Consider the following 23499-nt stretch of genomic DNA (forward strand, 5'->3'; position numbering starts at 1 on the left):
GTATTCCCTTTTATGAGAATATAGCTTTGTTAATGGTTCAATAATTAAAGGAGTTTTCATTTTAAAGACTTCAGTTTTTAATTGGGTGAATATTAATCACAGATTACTTCATTTCTGTTGTGATATGGAAATCACTGATGTCAGATGCATTTGTGTTCAGGTATCAGTCTATCCGCTTAATGCAAAATAACATTCTACAATTGTTTCAATTAGATACAGTCAGCCTTCAGAGCATACTGTTTATTTCATTTCCATAAATGAAGAAATTCTGTTGCTCATTTAAAAATCTCTGATTTTTACTGCCCAGAACTCTCACTCCCACCTGGAATGTGGGCAATACTTGTATATACAGGTTTCAGACTATACATATACAGTTTTCTCTCTCCTACTGAATCCTGTTAACATTTGTAGCAAAGGCAAAACCGTTCAACTCTCTTGATAAGATCACATTTGGTGAACTGATTCCTCTGCCTTAGAGAGCTGTGTCCCATTGTTTGCGGTATTCATTACCACTTGCAATGATATTATAAAATGTAAAGTAAATGGGAGTTCCTAATAGCATCAGAGGGAGGCTTTTTTCATCATGCTGCAGCTGTAACCTAGACAGAGGAAGAATTTCAGCTAACTAAGGAAGAATGAGCTACCCAAATATCGGTGTTGTCTCAGGGAAGGGTAGGCTGGGGTTTCCTTAAAGCAATGCTGTTTCATAACCGTCTTTACTTTAAGTGCATCAACTGTTACCATTGCTTCCCACCCAATTTGAACCTCTAGGTTGTTTAACGGGAGGGGGGGGGGGATTAAATCGTCAGAGAAGATGCAGGGGGAAGACTTTGTATATTTTATTTGCTCCTTTGCAAAATGTGATGCAAGTTGGTGCTGAACTGGCGTGATGCCCACTTCGTGGCTAGCTTGGAGATGCAGAACAGCCCACAAAGGACAGCAGGGGCCACCCAAAGCCCCAGCAATACCTGGGGAAGGTTGCTTCACTCGTAGCGAACCCCCCCCCCCCCCCAGGCCCCTAACCCCTTGCAGCACGGGCAGGCAGGGGGAGGTGGAATGACGCTAGACCCTTCCTTGTTGCCTCGAAACTCGGCTCCAAAGCGGCACCGTGAAGGGTCGCTGTGTTTGTTTTACTCTGAGCGCTGTTTTCTCGGTCTGCGAGGGGGGCATCGCTGGGCGAAAGGTGCAGTACCCTGCAGTCCCAGCCCAAGAGGGGGATCGAGGCCGCGGGGGGCAGCTATGCATCGGTTGGTTGGCTTGAGTCGTTCGTTTTCCGTGGCACGCTGGTCTCTTGGATCCCCGTCTCGCTCTCCTTCGTTTCCTCTGGCTTCCCCGTCCCTCTGAACAGCGCCCGTGTGCGTGTGTGTGTGTGTGTGTGTTTCTGCATGCAAGGGATGGGTGAGAGCTCTGTGTGTGTGTGTGTGTGTGTGTGTGAGATGTTCTGTATGTGTGGACAGGGAAATCTCACGGTCTGTGTGGAAGGGGAAATCTCTCTCTGTATACAGGGTATGTGTGTGTGCGTGCCACTCCGTGTGTGTGTGTGTGTGTAGGGCTAGTCTGTGTCACTGAGTGTATTTCCGTTGCTCTGGGTCTACAGGGGTAATAACCGCTGTGTGTGTGTGTGTGTGTGTGTGTGTGTGTGTGTTGGGGGAGGGGGGGAGTCACCTCGCTGTGTGTGTCTCTCGCTGTGTTGCTCGTGTGTGTGTGTCTCCCCCCCGTGTGTGTGTGTGTCTCCCCCCCTGTGTGTGTGTCCCCCTGTGTGTGTGTGTGTGTCTCCCCCCTGTGTGTGTGTGTTGGGGGAGGGGGGCAGTCACCTCGCTGTGTGTGTCTCTCGCTGTGTTGCTCGTGTGTGTGTGTGTCTCCCCCCCCCCCGTGTGTGTGTGTGCGCGCGCGGAGCAGCAGAAGTCCAGATCACGTAGAGACACTCGCAGAAACTGCAGAGCAGAGAGCAGCGCAGCCGGAGATGGAGCCGGGTGGCAAAGGTAAGGCAGGAAGGTGCCGCTCCGCCCGGGCTGGGAGATCCGGCGCCGGACAGCACCTCGCTCCCGGGGCCAGCAGGGACGCGTGTGTTCGTTTGTTTCCCGGTGTGCGGCTTTTATCGGATTTATTGCGGAGGCTTCCCACTGCGGGAGGCGGCTGAGGGCTCCCTCCGGCAGCCTGATCCCCGGCCCGGTCGCCTCTCCCTGCAAGCCGGCGCCGGCTGCCCGGGGTCAATGGCACCAAGTTCCCCGGCGCTCGCTCGCCGCCCCGCTTTTCCGCCGGCTTCCCCTCGGGGCTGTGGGGCTGGGATGGGGGCGAGCCATGGGCCGCGGGGGGAAGGGGGCTTTGCAAAGGTGCCGCCGGGGGTGGGATGGGGGGCGTGGGGGGTTGTGCATTGTTGCAAAAGGGGGCTGGCTCGGGGGGGCGGGGAGGGGAGAGCCGGGCTCCGCTCCCCGCCCCCCTCCCCAGCCTGCAGCCCCACACGGGGACAGGGCGCCCACGACCGAGCGCTGGAGCCGGCACCAGCCGAGCCGCTCGGCTGCGGCCACCGTGTTGCGGCAAAACATTGCGGAATCGCCCCCCCCCCCCATCGTCCCGCACCCTCCACCCCCGGCGGAGGTACCGCCCGGGGCTCGCTGCTGGGGGGAGCCCGGGGTACCAGCGTGGCCGGGGGCGGAGACCCGCACGCACCGGGCGCTGCAGACGAGCCGCGGGCAGGGAGCCGCCACAGCCGGCTGCGGGGTGGGGAGCGGCCGTGGGAAGACTCCGGAAAGCGACAGCACATGGGGGTCGGCTCTGCCCGCTGGATCCCCACCCCCAGCTCCCCTTTCCCCCCTCCCTCCCCCCTGGCCCAGCGCCCTCAAAATTCCCTGCCCCCTCCAACTTCCCCCTTCTTTCCATCTCCCTCTTGCTTCCTACCTTTCCCCCGCTCCCTCTGTCCTGCACCCGCCTCCCTCGTGTCCTTCTGTCCCTCCTTTCTGCCCCCCCTTGGCCCTCCGCTGCCTTCCCTTCCAGCGCGATCCCCTCCTCGCTCGCATCTCGCGGCTGGCTCCTGCTTCCCCTTTCCATTCAGTGGCTCCCAGCCCTTCCAGCTCGCTTCCTCCCGGCCGAGGGGACTCGGCTGGGGCTGCTTTACAAAATCCCCACCAGCCCCTAACCCCCGAGAAAAGACAGCGGCTCCAGCTCTCGGAGTGGAAAATGGCAGCTAAAGATGACCTGGCTACAGGAGAGGGGCTCTTGCAAGCTACCTTCATGTCAGGGACCAGGGCACGTGAGCTCAGTTTCTTCCATCAAAGTTGCTGTAAGGTTTTGGTGATGTCACGCTGGCGGATTGCGACTTTGCCTTGCTCTGCCAATCAGGGTATTGGTTTTGGGACTGGGGCTGCAAGTCTGTAGATGGTCCTGACACATTCCTCTATCATTAGCATAGAGCTGGTCATCCTGATTCATGGATAGTGCATTGTCTCTCTACGCCCGCCTGAGAGTATGTTACTTACAATACCTTTAATAAGCACAGTCGGGATGTTTCTGTGTGAGATACCATTGTATAGAGGCACTGCGCTTTTCCCTCACATCTTTATTTTATCTATTGCCTTATCTCAACCCACATGTGTGTAACATCCTTTCCATCTCTGGCGACGTATGTACAGTAACAGAATTGGAGATAGTTCATATGAGTAAAATATTAAGCCTGCTTTGCTTATTTTACTTTGTTAGTTATGCACGTTTGTCATGTACAGGAGATATGTTATAGGCCCACATATATTTGTGTGTGTGTCTACAGGTTCACATTCGATATCTGAAATTATTTTGTGGGGTTGTTGAAAAAAAAAACACCTTTCATTTTACTTTACATTTGCTGTTTATACTTTATCTGTAATACTAGCCAGGTACAGTAGCTCAGTAAAGTACAATATTAACCCAAATGACTTTTTGGAACAATGACAACTGAAAAATATTTTCTTTTCTTTTTTGTCCCTGTCTTTCTTCTTTAGATTCTGTATCTTTATTCAGGAGCATAAGGTGGCTTGCTGATCACACGAAGATGTTGCTGTGGCTCGTTCTGGTTTTGTCAACTCGAGTTTCTTCTACAAATGCAGGTCCTGACATCTCGGTGGAAATTTGCAATGTTTGCTCGTGCGTGTCAGTTGAGAATGTGCTGTATGTCAATTGCGAGAAGGTTGCAGTCTACCGACCAAATCAGCTCAAACCACCTTGGTCTAATTTTTACCACCTTAATTTTCAAAACAACCTACTGATCATTCTGTATCCAAACACATTTCTTAACTTTACACATGCAGTGTCCCTGCAGCTGGGTAACAATAAATTGCAGAACATTGAGGGAGGAGCATTCCTCGGGCTCAGTGCATTAAAACAGTTGCACTTGAACAACAATGAATTAAAGATTCTCCGAGCTGACACTTTCCTTGGCATAGAGAACTTGGAGTATCTCCAAGCTGACTACAATTTAATCAAGTATATTGAACGGGGAGCCTTCAATAAGCTTCACAAGCTGAAAGTCCTCATCCTTAATGACAATCTGATTTCATTCCTGCCCGATAATATTTTTCGATTCGCTTCTCTAACCCATCTGGATATACGAGGGAATCGAATACAGAAGCTTCCCTACATTGGAGTTCTGGAACACATTGGTCGAGTTGTCGAACTGCAGCTGGAAGATAACCCTTGGAATTGTACCTGTGATTTGTTGCCTTTGAAAGCCTGGCTGGAGAATATGCCCTATAACATTTACATTGGAGAAGCTATCTGTGAAACGCCTAGCGACTTGTATGGAAGGCTTTTAAAGGAAACCAATAAACAAGAATTATGCTCCATGGGGACAGGGAGTGATTTTGATGTGCGCATTCTGCCTCCATCCCAGTTGGAGCCTGGTTACAGCACACCTAATGGCCACACTACGCAAACGTCAATGCACAGATTAGTCACCAAGCCTCCAAAAACTACAAATCCTTCCAAGATCTCGGGGATAGTAGCAGGAAAAGCGCTCTCTAATCGCAATCTCAGTCAAATTGTGTCTTACCAGACCAGGGTACCCCCTCTAACTCCTTGCCCAAGCCCATGTGTCTGCAAAACTCATCCTTCTGATTTGGGATTAAGTGTAAACTGCCAAGAAAGAAATATAGAATCATTGGCCGAACTCGTACCAAAACCTTTCAATGCCAAGAAACTGCATGTAAATGGCAATTATATTAAGGATGTGGACACCTCAGATTTCATTGACTTTGAAGGGCTGGATTTACTACATTTAGGCAGTAATCAGATTGCAGCAATCAAAGGGGCGGTTTTCCGCAACCTTACAAATTTACGGAGATTGTATCTTAATGGCAATCAGATCGAGCGGCTGAGTCCAGAAATGTTTGCTGGCCTCCACAATTTGCAATATCTGTATTTGGAATACAACGTTATCAAGGAAATTTTAGCAGGCACATTTGACTTAATGCCAAATTTGCAGTTGCTCTACTTGAACAATAATCTTCTTAGAAGTCTGCCAGCTTATGTTTTTGCTGGTGCTCCACTGGCTAGACTGAATCTGAGGAACAATCATTTCATGTATTTACCTGTAAGTGGCGTTCTTGATCAGCTAAAATCTCTTACACAAATTGATTTGGAAGGTAACCCGTGGGACTGCACGTGCGATTTAGTTGCTTTAAAACTATGGCTGGAAAAACTAAATGAAGGTATTGTGGTGAAGGAATTAAAATGTGAAACACCTGTTCAGTTTGCTAACATTGAACTGAAGTCTCTCAAAAATGAGATCTTATGTCCTAAACTTTTAAACAAGCCATCTGCTCTGTTCACTAGTCCTGTGCCTGCTGTCTCTTTTACTACACCGTTGGGTCCACTTCGAAGTCCTCCTGGTGGCCCAGTTCCGTTGTCCATTCTAATCTTAAGCATACTAGTTGTGCTTATTTTAACAGTGTTTGTTGCTTTTTGCCTTCTTGTCTTTGTGCTTCGGCGCAACAAGAAACCATCAGTAAAGCACGAAGGAATTGGGAACCAAGAGTGCAGTTCCATGCAACTGCAGCTAAGAAAGCACGACCACAAATCAAACAAAAAGGATGGACTAGGCGCAGAGGCCTTCATTCCTCAAACCATTGAGCAGATGAGCAAAAGCCACACTTGTGGCTTAAAAGAATCCGAAACAGGCTTCACATTTGCGGATCCACAAGGGCAAAAAGTCATTCTGAGAAGTATTACCGACAAGGAAAAGGATTTATTGCATGTGGATACCAGAAAAAGACTTAGCACAATTGATGAACTGGATGAGTTGTTTCCTGGGAGGGATTCCAATGTATTTATTCAGAATTTTCTTGAAAGTAAAAAAGAATACAACAGCATAGGGGTCAGTGGCTTTGAAATACGTTATCCAGAGAAACAACAAGACAAAAAAATCAAGAAGTCATTAATAGGTGGTAATCATAGTAAAATTGTGGTAGAGCAAAGAAAGAGTGAATATTTTGAACTGAAAGCTAAACTTCAAGGTTCACCTGACTACCTACAAGTCCTTGAAGAACAAACAGCTTTGAATAAAATATAGGTCATGCAATCTTATTTCTTACAGAGGACATTTATTTAATGATGAAAGTGCCTTTTGTTGACTTTTAACTTCCGAATACTATATTATATTGGTAGGCATAGAGGCAGGTATATCCAAGGGTATCTGTCTGTAGCTGCATATGATTTCTCAAGTAGAGGAGATTTCCATAATAGATTTTACTACATAAAGCTGATACCCTCTGGAATCCTGTAGGGATACTGCAAACTCTATTGCCAAAGGGATGCTTTAGACACATATTACACTGAATTTAACCTCAAAAGGCATATATGTTTTGTACCTTAGATGCAAAACCTTTGTCTCCTTGTGATTTGTAAGAGCAAACACAAGAAAACTGGTACCAGTGTTTGTACCTCAGCTGGGTCCTTCATCTTGCACGTGGATTAAGTTGGTGGAACTGGAGTAATCCTTTGATTTGTGGTGTTGTAGCGGCACTGTTTAAAGATTATCTGAAAAGTAAAAAGCATGCAAAGAGAGAACATTCAATAGTATGTGTAAATCGGTTACATTTATGGCCTGCATCTTGAAACCACTGGATTTATAATGTTAAATTGTGCAAATATTTGTTTAAAATATACCATGCGTAACATACCTATAAAATAAATTTGACCCTTGAAGTATACCTGTCTATACATAAAATTTAAAAAAAAAAAAAGAAAAGAAAAAAAGTGCAACCTGACTTCTGCAGCATTTGTAGTGATATGAAGAAAATACTTGATTTTAATGCAGAATCTTATGTAAGACTCAAATCCAATTAAGACTAGAGTTCCTTCTCAGTTATCTGAAACTCCTACAACCCCAAAAGGTTGACCAAACTTTTCAAAGTGCTTACTGTGTGAGCGTAGCAGAAATTATTTTTGTAAGATAATTCATATTTATGAAATACTTTGTATACTAAATAGGAAAATATGTACTCCGTAATATGTATTTAATATGCCTGACTTGTTTTCCTGATCACAATGCATTAATCATTCAGTATAAATTAAAAACAGAACAATATACCAAACAAAAACCGGTGACAAATTGTATAGAATTATCCGTGATCAGGTATAATAATAATAATAATAATAATAATAATAATAATAAAAAATGTTCTGTACTATTCTTGTGAAATTAGTATATTATTATCTTATTTCAGATTTGTTCCCAATGGTGCATTTTAAAATAGATTCATTAGTTTTTTAGTATTGTGTCTCAGGCAATTATTTGCCATCGGTTGTCTTGCTTTTCAGGGTTCTGCAGCTTAATCTAAATAGTTTTCACTACAAGTATTTACAGGTGTTAATGAATAAGGGTAATAGTTGAATTGTATATGCATCAATTTTTTGTCCCAGTTATCTATCTGACTGCTGTCAGTCAGATAATGAACCAGATCAGTAAACCGTATGGCAATCATTTGTCTATCAAAGCCACACTGTAAAATGCATTTAATGGTCTTGGTTCAGTTCAGAGTATTTTGTAGTCCACATCTATAAAGAATACAAACTTGCCTTTGTGAAAGCTGAATCTCAATTGATAGCAACAAATGGTCAAGATGGAAAACACCCCCTTTTTCTCACTGGGAAATGGTAACTTAAGATCACAGTAGGCATGTATTAGTAAAGCATCATACAGAAAATCTATTCTACATGCCTGATTCAGAGCCCATTCAAGACAATAGGGGCTCCTCCACTCATAGAATCATAGAATCATAGAATATCAGGGTTGGAAGGGACCTCAGGAGGTCATCTAGTCCAACCCCCTGCTCAAAGCAGGACCAATCCCCAATTTTTGCCCCAGATCCCTAAATGGCCCCCTCAAGGATGTTAGTGGACTTTGGATCAGGACCTTAATCTATCTTGCTGCCATAAATTTCCCCCCACGCCTTTTAAAATCAATACATAAGTCTATCAAATTGCAACAGAAAATAAACATTAATGTTTTCATGAATTCCAAGTGGCAGCTATTACAACAAAGCCCGATAGCACTACTGTGGTTAAGGCTGTGTCAGCATTTTCCAGTCTAAACCTCTAATTTCAGGGCTTTATAACTCTGCTGTAAAATTTTATTCTGGGATGATCCTTGGCATAATGCCTGGAATATTTTTTAACAAAGTTTTTTAAAAGCATCAGCACGTCTTTATTTTAAAGAGAGAGAGAAGAAAGAGTGAGAGATATTTTCTACTTGTCATTTCAAAAGAGTTTTTTTTTTTTTTTTTTTAATTTCCCCATGGTACAAAATGATTGATGGACTTTAGACTTTTTAAAATAAATAAACAACAGACTGGTTCATCTTTGAAAAAGCTGCTATTACACATGCATACTAATTTATTTAATCCAAAATGTCATTGAGATTTTCTGGATATGATTACTATGCATGCATATATTCCTGGCCTAAAATATTCCTTATGGCGTGTTTACCCAAATCACTGCACAGGCTCTGAGGAAAGTGTTTTACTTTATTGTGTCAAGGGCCTATGGATTAAGGAATCTTAAAGATGTACTGAAATGCTAGACCATAAAGGCACCATCAGGTATCTGAGGATAATGGGTTGCTGCCTTCTACTCACTGCTACACAGCTTTGAGAATGTGTCAAGGGTCACTGAGATTTGCCAAGGCAGAGAGCCTATGGCTCATAGCCTTCTGTTGAGAGATGTGAATTAAAAAGAATACACAAATCTTTAATACATAAATGCTACATTGTGAGTGTTGTTAAAGGTGATATATTTGTGGTTGATATTGCTCAGATTTAACAGAACAACAGTTAAGTAAATCAGTTTTACTATGATTGATATGCCTCCCGCAACAACATTAATTTGGGTCCGGTCCTCTCCTCTTTCGCCTGGGGAAATCTCCCATTGACTGTTAAAGAGAAGAAGAACTTTACCATTATGCCCACACTGGACAGATCTGGCGACTCTTTTAGGTCCTCCTCCAGCAAAGCATTTAATTACATGCCCAACTTTAATCGTGTGCAATGAGAGTACTCACGAGTTTAAAAGTGAGCACAGGCTTTAGTGTGTTGCTGGATCAGGGCCTAAATGCATGGTACCATTGGCATGGACTTAAATGGGAGCGGGTGCAGGAGCATTGTTGTGTATGACACAGTTCGTCCCTGCTGTAGAACCCTTATTCACCGCGGTGATCGCTTTGCTCCCATGAGTTGTCTGACTGAATTCAACAGGGTCAATGGAATGTATGCTCACCGGTGTCAATAAGGATTGCTCAGTCTGGGCCTTACTGTGTAGGTCTCTCAGTCGTGTTTTACATACGTGGTGTAATACCGGTGTAATACCTAGGCAGAGCAGTGTGAGTTAAAAAAAAGAAAAAAAGAAAAAAAAGCTTAGGTGGGCAAACCACTATATTTCTTTGATGCTGTTGGTTTAAATGTCAACCTGGATGTTAGTTTACTTCCTCCAGTGTTAAGGGACAGTGTATGTGTCTGGATAACAGTTTAGTGGCATGTTCATTCCGATCTAATGATAGTCTATCCAGGAAAGGCACTCTTCCATGTGGCTCAACAGACCAGGCCACCCTTTGCATTATATTGATTTGAGTGGCCACATTGTTACAATGGCTGCAATGACATATATGCAGCACTAAAGCAGTGAAGGTGTTAACATAATTTATTGTGTTCATTGTATTATAAGCCAAGTTTACATTTTTAATGAAATCAATAAAGTGTAATCATTTCTTTGAAAGAGAAAAACTTTGTGCAATTTTATCAGAAACCAGTCATTATAATGCAGCAATTTGAGTCCAGGCGTCAACTGACATTTTACATGTAGTTTTCCGGACTGATAGTAAATAAATCTGAAAGATAATCCAAAAGGTAATTTTTAAAGCCATAAGGGTATACATTATAAAAGGCATGGCCTTGTGAATAATGTTAACAAATGTTTCAGAGTTAACAAACACATCTAGAATATCTATCTATAATATTTTTGCATGATTTGTACATTGCTGTTGTATGAAATGAGCACAGTGGAATTTTTTTATTTTTATTTTTTTGTTTTATTTAATTTTATTTTGCATCCAAAGAGTTGGGAAGGAAATATAACAAGAATGTATTGATAATCGCTCTATTTTGAAATAAAGAAAACAAAATGTATTGTTTTTACCCTGCCTTGATCATGACTATTTTTAGATTAGTTTATAAGGAAAATAAAGTTAACTTATAATATCCAGTACAATGTAAAACTCAGAAAAAAATGTTTCAGCGACCTTTGTTTGCTTTCAACAAACATCAAAATATTAGGCAGAATTTATTTAAAAGATTTGTATGGAAAATTAATAAAATTGTTTGGTACAATCATATTTCTGAAACTAGACTTTGTTAAATGTCAAGAACATTCTCTGTGAGTTTGTTTTCAGAAGAGAGAGAAAAGCTGTAAAGTAGTTAGACATTATTTTATATTCATAGATATTAGGGCAAATATTTTAAAATATTTATTAACGTTTATCCCACTATCCAATGTTTAAATCAAATCTGCTTTGCCTTACTCAGCCAAATAGTCTCACTGAAGTCAAATGGGACTGTTTGCATTAGTAACATGAGCAGAACGTAGCCTCTAGTCAGTTTCTGATATCTTCCACATTGAAATGCCTGGAAGAACAGTCATACAATGTCAAGGACATTTGTCTTGACCCTGATCCCCTCTCATTAATCAGTTTGTATCAGACAATTTTGCAAAGGATCAAAATTAATTTATGTTTAATTAATTCCCTACAAACATCCATCCACCTGCCTTTATTATAGTTTAGAAGCATTTGTAGATGAAAGTCAAGAAGAGACCATCAGGTAGTTTAGGCTCCAAATTTAGATTTTGTATTAAAAATGTTTTACAAAATCTTAAAAATCTTCATGTGCAACTAGATTAAACATTCCCCTGGGGTCCTAGATTAAACATGCAGCATGACAGCCGTATATGGGAATCAGAATGAGATACAGACTAAGAAATCAGGACTTAATGCAGATTATTTTTTTTTTCAATGTACAAGAGCAGTGAAACCTAAGAAGTGAACCAAAAGCACTAGTGGTGAAAAGTATAGGCCCAGTCATGCAGTCAATGGGAGTTCCTTCTGAGCAATAACTCGAAGCTTAAGCCCTAAAGTAGTTTTTGAAAATTATTTCATTTGTAGTTACGAGAGTGTTATTAATAATATAGATACATACATTTGTTTTCTAAAAATAGAGGCTTGTTAACTTGACAGTGTATCCTTTGTATGTCTTGCATTGGCTGTACTGTATTTTTAACTGCAATGCAAATTTACTAAACACATTTTGCAGTGACTGATACTGTGCTGAAAAATAAAAATACAAAGGCAACTTTCAGGGCTAACATCTTCTCACAGATACACTAGTGTAAATGTAGTGTATCTCCACTGACTTTACTGGAGTTTCCCCAGATTTACCTTGGTGAGCATGAGAGCAAAAATTGGTGCTGTAATTGTGAGGGCTGGACCCAACACCCAATGAAGTCAGTAGGGAGTTTGGTCATTGTTTTTAGTCGGAACGTGATCGGTCCCGAGAATAAAGACAGCATGATCTTGCTTCTGCTGCCATTAACTCAGTCGCAAAGCTATGATTAACTTAATTAAGAGTTGTATTGAATCTAGTATGGGCTTGAGCCAATGCCTATTGAAGACAATGACAAACTTGCATTGATTTACATGTTGTGAGACATTATATAATAATATGGATGACCAAACATGTCAGAGTGCTGTTTTTAATCCCTACATCTAGATGTAGATACCAGTAACCATTTCATCCTAACCCCACTCCTCCTTCCGTGATAAATACGGGCCTGATGTAAAGATCTTTACCTTTTTTTGTGATTTTTTTTCATAGTCATTAATAATATTTAACTCTGTTTCAGATAGTGGCTGAGAGCAGTGCATTTTGAGTACTTTACTATGTGTAAAATATCAATCCTTATTCACTGACTCCAGTGCTATACTGTATTGATTTTTCAATCACTTTATATAAAGTGTGTCGTAAGTTAACACTGAGTAATTTCTCCAAGACACAAACATATATAGGGCAAGGACAATATTGGGTCTCATTTTTTGTCTGAGACCCAATTTGTATTGAATATGAATAGTTCAAATATAAGTAGGCAAATCCCAATCAGCTTCAATGGAGACCCTACAGTTTACACTTTCTGAGCAGCTGGTCCTATGGTCCCTGTTTATCCAAAAACAATGAGTGACTTAAGTAGAACTTTGCCAGCCTCTTGCACCAAAACAAACAAATATCTCTAAATGGCTGTCCAAGAGAGTTTCACTTCATTACTGAATCTTATGTGTTGTCCAGAAATGTGTGTCCTCCTACCTCTCAGGGTACCCTTCCACTAAACCCTCTCAGTTTTTATCTTGTTTCTATCCAGTTCTGTACCATTCCGTGTTTGTCTAGAGAATTTCCAAAGAGCCACAGGTTTCACCCACCATCAGCTTGAAAAAATAAGGCAAGTTGTAGTAGACTTGCCTCTGGGTAATTTCAGAGGCCTGTCAGATGATGGATGGTGCAAAAAATGGTGAAAACCAAGTTATGAAAAGAAGATGGTATTAGCTTCCCTTATGGAAGATTCAGTTTGAGCCTGTGACGCCCAAACCATCATAAATTCATGATTTTTGGGCACTATGGATGTTAGGCAGGGCCAGAGTGGCAGTTCAAGATCCTCCACAGATCTTTTATTTGGAAGGGGATTTGTACTGTGGAGGGAGAAGAAGTGATCCAGCCCTTTGAGGCGGCCAAGTCAAACTACAGGCTAAATCACATCCATATGGATCTATTTATAGGATTTACTCCTAGGTTTGGTGCCATTTGTAGGTCAGGAGTACTGGACAAATGTTTATCCTAATATTGTCTTTCTGCATCATATTCATTTCCATATGTGGATATTATTTGTATTTGAGTACCAGGGTGAATTCAGGTTTTGTTTGCCAACATTTTGGAGCGAATGTATTTTTCAGGTGTATTCGCACTCAGAGCTGGACGTGAACCAAAGCCCTATAAATATATCTCAATGGGGAGAGTAACAAAGTGCAAAGCTTTCTGACAGGTTTTGCAGATCACTCAATGCGAGAAACTGCAGGAAACAATGTATTGTACAGCAGATTTCCTTGCTCCCTGGCAGGATTTCATAGACTGAGAGTCCCTATCGGCATGATATTTTTCTTGTCTATCATCTACAAACCACAGACACTAGATCCCAGGTTGCTGGTGGTTATTTTGCAGTGTGTGTTGGTTTGTACCCAAAAATAATTTTGGAGAAAAACAACTCCAGGCCCCTCCTCCCCCCCAAACCCTCATCTATAATGTTCTTTAAATAAAAACAAAACATATCAGATTTACATTTTCCAATAAGGAAATAGAAAAATACACAGGTTTGAAGAATGGCTACACTGGTGGGTAATTACCTATATTTAGAAAGTATTTTGCTAACAGAGAGAAAAACAGGTAGTTGATATTGCTTATAGGTTTCATGCTTTTTCACTTCATGGGCTAAATTCTGCTCTTTGCTACAATCATGCACCCCCTCGTAAACCAGTAGGATTGCATGGGTGCCATTGAAGGTGGTATTTATCTGCATATGTAGGTCTTCATCATCTCTCTTCATTTTGCCTTGAAATGAAATGTGAGGTGCTGAACATTCTCATCTTCTGTTGACTTCAGTGGGAGTTGAAAGCATTCAGCATCTCTCAGGATTGGTCCCTAGGGCCTGATCCTGCAACTGGGGTGAGGGGTAGCAGTGAAATCTGTGGGATTGCTTGTGTGAGTAATAGAGTAGACCTCAGTAACCTGAGTAGAGATTTTTTTCAGGATTAGGCCCATTGTAAAGATGTGTTCTGCCCCTTTAATGGCCAGGCTAGAGTCAGGAACCAAGACAGCCTGAGGTAATGAAGGAGGGGCCAGGCCACTTAAACAATTAAACTATATTCAGTTGTAGTGAGTTCTCTCAGGGGCCAGGAGATTAGACTTACTGGAGTCAGAGACTTTGTTTTGTAAACTTTAAGTTGAGGAGCTCTGAACCTGGGTGCTAAAGTGAGGATTATATAAATTTTTGTTACAATTGCTCCTTCCCTGAGAATTATTGCTCATTTGTTTTGTCTTCTCATCACCCAGATCCTTTTAAAGTGAATGTATTGATGCCCTAGTTGGAAGAAATTAAAGTGGGGCACACTTGCAGTCCCACACTGGGCTGCAAAGGGGTCAGAGGGAATGTGCCTTTTACACCCACAATGAATGGAAATATTCATTTTTAATACTCGCTGGGGCATGGATTCCTTCATAATTTTTGGCTTACTCAACAGTATGTTGCCTCGGATTGTGAAAGATTAGCATCGTAAGGGCCCAGTTTTGCAAACCTCCTTCTTCAAATGACATTTCTGATGTGGAGGTTGTCGACACAGTCACAGCAAAGTTGGAAAACTTCCACTCTCCTTTGGAAACCAGTCCATCTGGTGATGGTTTGCGATGTTTCTCTTTTTCTTCCTCTTCCTGATTTGCCTGAGATCTCGTCTGAGCGCATGAGTGCTGGAATTGGGTTGTTCTGCAGTCGGCGAGCAGTGTATGCAGCAAAAGATGTTATTTTCTTATACAGGTTCCCAAGTAACTGTGATCTTTTTTACAGTAATCCTTCTTATTATCACATTGTTTGTAGTTCTGGTTATCCAGCTAAGTTTTTAAGGTAGGCAGGCCTTACCATTGGGAATAGTCCTGCTGAAGGCTGTCAGACTACACGCTGGGGAAAGAGCTACAGTACGGAGCCCAAGAGTAAGCAGTATGTGGCCAATAGATATTCTCTCAAAGTACACGATGCCTTAAAAAGTAGATATAGAGCAACAACATCATGAGTAATCTACATTTCAAGACCTGTTTTGATTTGATGAAAGTGTCCTTTAAATCAAAAGGAAATACTGCACAGCGAATAGTTTGAATAAGCTCATATTTAAGAGCTGAGTAATGTACTTATCCTGCAATCTTTCTGCAGGCAAACCTTCCATTTAAGCAAGGGAAGGTTTGCCTTCTGGGTAGGCTCCCCAAGGTCAGAGGAGTTTGTAGTGACTGGGGTTACGATGGTGTTATATAGTGTCATAAGTAGGCTTTTGTGATGTCCTCATGAGAATCGCCAGGTCCAGTGGCTAGAGAAATTGACACCAGGAACTCAACGGTTCTAAGCCTGAGTTCTCACACATGCACTCCCTGTTATTAGGGAAAGACATTTAAACGCTCTTCCTCAGTGTCCCCATCTGAAAACAAGGCTAGTGAGGCTTACACATTTAAAAGCTGCGCTTCGGAGGATTCATTTGGGTTTGTAATGCAAGATGAAAGCAGTGTGTAAATGATGAGCATTATCTGCACACAAACTATTTCATAGGAGGAATAACTGGGGCACAGGAGTTTTGGGAACAGGACTGCAGCAGAAACCATTCCGCAGGTCTTCAGGACTGGCACCTTTTAACCCTGTATAATATCTCAACACACAGTCCATCTACCTGTGTTGTACATTAAGGGGAACAACCTGCCCCCCTAGGTTCAATCCAACTATACAAAAAGTTGGGGGGAAAGGGTTTCCTGTTGTAACTGTTTTTTGCGGTGCAGCTGCTATCAAATCCTGGTGCTTGTGTCTGTTTGCAGGAGAGATGATTTGTTTTTTTTCTGTTTGCAAAGCTTTATGCAATGTGCAGTTTGAATTGTATGAAAAAATGTTAATGATTCTGTGAGCTATTTATTGTCCATTCTGCAATATCGTAAACCAAGTGAAAGGGTAATACCTGTCCATCTTTGGTAAGGGTCATTTGCATGTATACGGAGACATGTTTTGATTGCAAACCTTGATCAACAGATTCCTGGATAATATGCAAGTGCAGTGTTTCCTATTCTCCATAACACAAGGCATTACATGTGTTTATCTGGCTGTTACATTTTTTTCTGAGGTATAATGCTGTGATTCTCAATAATACATTTAGGGAGAGGGCTTTGGCTTTTTTTTCTTTAATGTAGCAGTGATTTCGTTTTACATTTCCAGCTCATAAAGAGCAATGAACAATTCTGTGCAGGAAAAATCCACTTTGTGTAATGCACTGAAGATGGCACTGTAGTAACAAGTTCACACAGTAAATGATCAAATACGCCCATGTTTGTTGCTGGGATTTGTGGCTTGTAATTTATTTATTTAGCTCAGCAAATATAATAATGCCAAAGGTCAGCTTAATGTAGTAGCACCTGACACTGATACAGTTTTAATTATAGTAGCCGTGTTTCCATTATTTATATCTATTTGCAAGGGGACTACAACTCAGCTATAAATATGTGGCTTGACTCATAGCTGATCATACAATACCTTACTAGGAAGGTGGGGTTTTTTAATCTGTTTTTTCCCCCCACCCTCTTATCCTGCATTGAGATCTACCGGTGCAGGAGCCTATCCCCATGAAGCTCTATTGACACATTCACATCTGATTACAGCATCAGGACCTAAAAAATTGCCGTATTTGTGTCAATTATACAAAATACCTAGAATTTAGCTAGGTATATATTAAAAAGCTTTAATTTAAAAAAAATGAATGGGAGAAGATGTTAGAATCCATAATTTGGTGAAATGGCATTTGGGATTTGACGGGGGAAATATAAGTCAATACTAAACTAATGAGAACTGGGTAGGGCGACAGGCCAAATCCTGCAGTCTTTAGTAATTTCTGTACCATCCCTTAGTCAACATTCTTGCTCAGGTCAGGTGGGAGCTTTGCCTGGGTTAGGACTGTGTGAACACTGAGTAATTGGACCCATGTGCAGTAATTATTTTTCAGAGCTCCTTTCCCTGCACATCTCCAAGCATAGCTAACTATTTAATGGGGAACTATTTTCTTTGGAGCCCAATCACCCTCGCCTTAGTCATGTGAACTCATTAGGGCTGCTTGTGTGTGCAAGGCAAGCAGGGTTTAACTTTTTATTCTTTGGAAAGATAATCCAAGATTAAAAACCTCATTTCCACAACAGACAGTAACTGTCCCGAAGGATCTAATATGGTCTGTCAGGAAGCCAACTCTATGCCTGTTTCAAAACATCCTGCTTACATGCTAGACTGCAAAAAGGAAGTCTCTCCTGTCAGTCAGTGCTCGTGCACTTCTGTGATGGATTGTTCTTTTCTTTTTCTAAAGGCTATCATAGGACCGGCCAGCTGGCACATCGCTTTAATGCGCTATGCAGGAGGCCCAGATCTGATTACCAGTTATGGGGCCTGACCCACCAGCCACTGAAGTCAGTAGGCGTCCTTCCATTCATTGCCTTGTGTTTTTCCATCAGGCCTTGATGGTTGTTCCTTGTGCTGACAAGGCCTGTTGCAGAAGCAGCCCCCGGAGTGGTGGGAGGGAATGAAAACAGTATTTTGCATCACTTGGCATGACTCCTCTGATCAATTAATGAGCACTGTGAGCCTCCCAGGATAGTCATAGCGAGTGTTCCTTAGTGGGAAGAATGATAGGCAGGGTGCGGGGAGAGATGTTACAGGAGAGATTTGCAGAGGAGATACAAGCACAGAAGCACTCCGTTGGGAAGCTGAACAGAGCTTTACTGCAGTAAGACAGTCCCCTGGTGTCACTGGTGTCTCCTTAACTCCCCTAGGCAGGGCTCTCCCTCCCTGCACAGAGCTCTTCCCAACCTGGATTGGCTTTGATCCCGCTTTGGATTGGACTTTTCTTCAATAGTTCAACCGATGAAGATGGAAAGGCCCCGAGTCTTGTCGAAGGGCCTGTCTTCTCTACCCCCTCGCTATCCTTCAATGTATCCCGCCTTCCCAGCTCAGCTTTTTCTGGCCCATGCATTCTCATGCTTCCCAGAGTCCCTTTGCTGGTGTGCCTAAAGAACAGCTCACCCAGTGGTGTCGTCTGGAACTAGACCTCCAATTTTGTCTTTTCCATTGAACAAAAGTATCCATGTTGCCGTGTTTTAAACAATGTTCCAGGATACAACTAGTATGGCATGCTACATAAACAAACACCTTTGCCAAAAATATGGGCTCATTCTTCTCTGGGCCTGCTGGAACAGGACCCATCACACTAGCATCTAACCTCCATACTCTTACCGAACAAAAACAAAATTAAAGTCTACTTAAATTTTCCTCCAAAATGGGGCCTGATTTTGACCTTACACCAGGTAAATCAGGAGTTAACAGCACTGTCCTGAAGGAAAAAACTACGTGAGATCATAATCAGGCTGCACGACCTTTAACCCCTTCTTAACTCTGGCAACATTTTCATTTATTCCAGTCAGCTTTTCTTAATGCATCTTACATACAACATGTGTCATGGACACAAAATATGTTTACAAAATGAACGAGATAATATGGCACAATGAAGACAGCAAACTGGCTAAGCATGCGCTGGGGTATAAGAGGAGTGGTTTGAGGCAGAATTGGAACCCTTTGTGACGCTTGCTTGCATGTAGGAAAGGCTGTTCCGCAACACGGGAATAAGCCTTTCGAAGGGAGGCTTCGGGATCTGGGGAACTGAGATTGGGGTGGAATGGAGAGTCAGTGGGTCAGGGAAACAGGGTCGATGGAACTTTGACAAAAATGGCCACCCTAATTTATACTGTATAAGGCGACAATGCCATCTTGTCAAGCTGCCTTCTCCACCTCTTCTCTACCCACTCCAGAAGGAGAAATGGTGGCTCCATTACCTAGGCTGCCCAGATTACTGAGCCACTCCTCTAGAGTGGGGAGCCGGGTCAGGTACTGTTGTACACATATGCTGCATGTGTGCGTAGCTCTGTGTGTCTTTTCCACTGCACTGTCTTACTTTAACAGACAGCTTCACATTTTCACTTAGACCAGCTTATTAATACGACCACATCTACTGAATGTAATCTATCGGGTTTTCTTAACATAATCAGCATGTTCATGTACTTGAGTGGGCCAAAATTCAGAAGAAAAATGGTAAAAACTGAATATTGTTTGAGAAACAAAGGACGTTTTTGGTGAAAAACAGTAAAATCCATTAACAAAGGCCCTTGTTACAGGGTATGCACTGATGTAAGCTTTCCAAGCCCTCTGTGAGGCCCTACTTGACACCTTTAATATTTAATTCTGTACTAATTAACTAATGAAAATGCTGCTGGTTGAGGGATGTGTTTGAAAGAACAGGCATATTTCTCCCTCTTCCTCTCTCTCTCTGAAAGGTATTTGTAACCAGCTATCTGATGGTAAAGCTTCTTGTGAAAAAAAAAGAAGTCACGTGTAAATGTATTGTCTCATCTGAGTGAAAGATAGATATCAAACTGTCAGAATGTGTGTCATACCGAACAATCGTTATGATTATATTTAAACTGCCGAAAACCCCATCAACTCACAGACCAACCCCTCCACCCCTCAAACGCACCAACACTATCTCTGATGGGGGATGGGACAAAGAGACAGGGGATCCTAATTAGCGGGTGCAGAAAGGGGAGGTGACACCCCCCCACAGCATTATTAACGTCTCCACTGGAACCTGCAGGATTCCCTGGACAGAGCTGGGGATTTTCTAATGGAGAGGGGTGGACAGGCTGGGGCGAGAGAAGGTGAGGATAGCAGAACAAACACTTTCAAGCATCATCCCCTTCAGGCCCTTATTCAGCAAAGCACTTAAGCACATTGCATCCGGGGTCCCAGTGGAGGCCAGCTATGGTCACTCAATTAGGGTGAACTGCAAAGAATGGGGCAGACAATCCCCATAAAGCTAGTGGATATTCCACTACTTAGATTTACAAAACCAGCATAAAAACAGCTTCTTTATTACCTTACTGGTTACTCAGAAGTCCAAACAACACAGTTCCCTTAATGTGATCCAGCCTCAGGCCTCCATCCAGGTGCCCACGTCAAATATGATGAACATTTTTGTAAATCTTATTTCATCATATAATAGAAAAGATTCTACCAATCCCAGAGGATTGGACATTTATTACCCCACAGGTTAATGGATGTTTCAGATCTTATCCAAATACAGCCAATTCCTATTAACTAAACTAAACTTTATTAAAAAACAAAACAGAGAGTCTGCGTAAAAGATCAATATACATACAGACATGAGTTCAATTCATTTAGGTGCAGATTCATAGCAGAGATGGGTGAGCTTTGTAGTTGCAAAGAGTTCTTTTAGAAATAGTTCATAGGTTATAGTCCAATGTCCAAATAGCATATGCAGGGCATACCAGCATAACTGGGACCTCAGTCTTGCGACTCAAACTTCCCCTGATGAAGCCTAAGCAGATCTGAGATGACAGAATCAGGACCCAAGGATCTTTTATACAATTTCATGTCTTTTGACAAGTTGGGAGTTCAAAAGTTAATTAGTATGACTTTGAAGAAGGTCCATCACCGGTACTTAGCTATAGAATTAACATAAGGCAATTTGCTTGTTCCGCCACCATTCACTGATTATTTGCTATACTTTTCAAAGAGAGATGAATACCAAGATATCCAGGGTTTACAATTCATTTAAATGCTAGGATGTTCTTTTGATCTCTGAATTATCTGAATACATAGACATGACATAAACAAGGACTGTTGCATTGTGGACCCTACTCATACATACGTAAATACACAAAAACACAAACATTATCTCCCCACATGTCTTTTGCGGGTTGTTTATTTTGCAGGCTGTTTAACCTTTTCTAGCCATGTGTCACACACATGCTTTACTTTAAGCATGTGCTTAGGTTCTTAAGAACATGCTTAAAGTTAAGCACGCGTTTAAGTGCTTTGCTGAACTGGGCCCTAACCCTGCAGGGAATCCCTGCCAAAATCAAAATGGATAGTGTCAGTGTTAACCTTGGTGCTTTTCCTATCTGAGATGGGGGACACCACTGATGGAAGCTCTGGGGGGGCAGCAGCCTGCAGGGGAGCTGTGTTCTCATACAGGCAAACGAGACTGCCTCTGCTGGAGTATATCTGAAAAAAAAACTATCCTCCTCTTTTGCCAGCTGTCTCTGATAAACTCCAGAGGGAATGCCGGCTCATACACACTACTACTAAGTTTTTAAAGCTGTTTTTAGTAGTTATGACCATTTAAGATCACTTTCCAGGTCGGTAGTTGCAAGAGTTATAGAATATTATCATTAATACATTAGAATATGGATACACGTACTCTGCAGAGTAGATTATCTACTAGACTATTCACTAGCCCCCATCACTGTGGTACCTAAGGCCCAGATAAGAACATAAGAATGGCCATACTGGATCAGGCCAAAAGTCCATCCAGCCCAGGATCCTGTCTTCCACCAGTGGCCAATGCCAGATGCCCCAGAGGGAGTGAACCTAACAGGTAATGATCAAGTGATCTGTCTCCTGCCATCCATCTCCACCCTCTGATAGAGGCTAGGGACACCATTCCTTACCCATCCTGGTTAATAGCCATTAATGGACTTCACCTCCATGAATTTATCCAGTTCACTTTTAAAACCTGTTATAGTTCTAGCCTTCACAACCTCCTCGGACAAGGAGTTCCACAGGTTGACTGTGTGCTGAGTGAAGAACTTCCTTTTATTTGTTTTAAATCTGCTACCCATTAATTTCATTTGGTGGCCCCTAGTTCTTATATTATGGGAACAAGTAAATAACTTCCTTATTCACTTTCTTCATACCACTCATGATTTTATAGACTCTATCATATCCCCACCTTAGTCTTCTCTTTTCCAAGCTGAAAAGTCCTAGCCTCTTTAATCTCTCCTCATATGGGACCCGTTTCAAACCCCTAATCATTTTAGTTTCCCTTCTCTGAACCTTTTCTAATGCCAGTATATCTTATTGGGGATGAGGGGACCACAGCTGTATGCAGTATTCAAGATGTGGGCATACCATGGATTGATATAAGGGCAATAAGATATTCTCCCTCTTATTCTCTATCCCTTTTTTAATGATTCCTGACATCCCGTTTGCTTTTTTGACTGCCACTGCACACTGCGTGGACGTCTTCAGAGAACTATCCACGATGACTCCAAGATCTTTCTCCTGATTAGTTGTAGGTAAATTAGCCCCCATCATATTGTATGTATAATTGGGGTTATTTTTTCCAATGTACATTACTTTACATTTATCCACATTAAATTTCATTTCCCATTGTGTTGCCCAATCACTTAGATTTGTGAGATCTTTTTGAAGTTCTTCACAGCCTGCTTTGGTCTTAACTATCTTGAGCAGTTTAGTATCATCTGCAAACTTTGCCACCTCACTGTTTACCCCTATCTCCAGATCATATATGAATAAGTTGAATAGGATTGGTCCTAGGACTGACCCACTAGTTACCCCTCTCCATTCTGAAAATTTACCATTTATTCCTACTCTTTGTTCCCTGTCTTTAACCAGTTCTCAGTCCATGAAAGGATCTTCCCTCTTATCTCATGACAACTTAATGTATGTAAAAGCCTTTGGTGAGGGACCTTGTCAAAGACTTTCCGGAAATCTAAGTACATTGTGTCCACTGGATCCCCTTGTCCACATGTTTGTTGACCCTTTCAAAGAACTCTAATAGATTAGTAATACATGATTTCCCTTTACAGAAACCCTGTTGACTTGTGCTCAACAATTTATGTTCTTCTATGTGTCTGACAATTTTATTCTTTACTATTGTTTCAACTAATTTGCCCGATACTGATGTTAGACTTACCAGTCTGTAATTGCCAGGATCACCTCTAGAGCCCTTTTTAAATATTGGCGTTACATTAGCTATCTTCCAGTCACTGGGTACAGAAGTTGATTTAAAGGACAGGTGGTTACAAACCATAGTTAATTGTTCCGCAATTTCACATTTGAGTTCTTTCAGAACTCTTGGGTGAATGCCAGCTGGGCCCGGTGACTTGTTACTGTTCAGTTTCTCAATTAATTCCAAAACCTCCTCTTATGACACTTCAATCTGTGACAATTCCTCAGATTTGTCACTTACAAAAGATGGCTCAGGTTTGGGAACCTCCCTAACATCCTCAG

The 23499-nt window shown here is 42.1% G+C and overlaps 1 protein-coding gene and 1 long non-coding RNA gene across 10 annotated transcripts in view; one reads left to right on the plus strand and one right to left on the minus strand.

Annotated features, from left to right (window-relative positions):
• Window positions 1-653: 653 nt before the first annotated feature.
• Window positions 654-10852, plus strand: SLITRK4 (SLIT and NTRK like family member 4). 3 transcript variants are annotated; one of them, XM_075132561.1, is made up of 2 exons: window positions 654-672; window positions 3975-10852. In XM_075132561.1, the coding sequence occupies exon 2, from the start codon at window positions 4025-4027 to the stop codon at window positions 6536-6538; it is 2514 nt and encodes an 837-aa protein (XP_074988662.1). In that variant the 5' UTR covers window positions 654-672; window positions 3975-4024; the 3' UTR covers window positions 6539-10852. The 3 variants fall into 3 exon arrangements, with proteins under 3 accessions (XP_074988662.1, XP_048720253.1, XP_048720254.1); XM_048864296.2 differs by lacking the exon at window positions 654-672 and adding an exon at window positions 1788-1982; XM_048864297.2 differs by lacking the exon at window positions 654-672 and adding an exon at window positions 3368-3463.
• The window catches only part of LOC125643014 (uncharacterized), a 678305-nt gene continuing 661700 nt past the window's right edge, over window positions 6895-23499 (minus strand). For all 7 annotated transcript variants that reach the window (XR_012670030.1, XR_012670031.1, XR_012670028.1 and 4 more), the window contains one exon: window positions 6895-7005. This is a non-coding gene — a long non-coding RNA (uncharacterized LOC125643014). The remainder of the gene's footprint in view (window positions 7006-23499) is intronic.

The sequence above is a fragment of the Caretta caretta genome, chromosome 9 (assembly GCF_965140235.1).
Source record: "Caretta caretta isolate rCarCar2 chromosome 9, rCarCar1.hap1, whole genome shotgun sequence".
Classification (NCBI taxonomy): Eukaryota; Metazoa; Chordata; order Testudines; family Cheloniidae; genus Caretta; species Caretta caretta.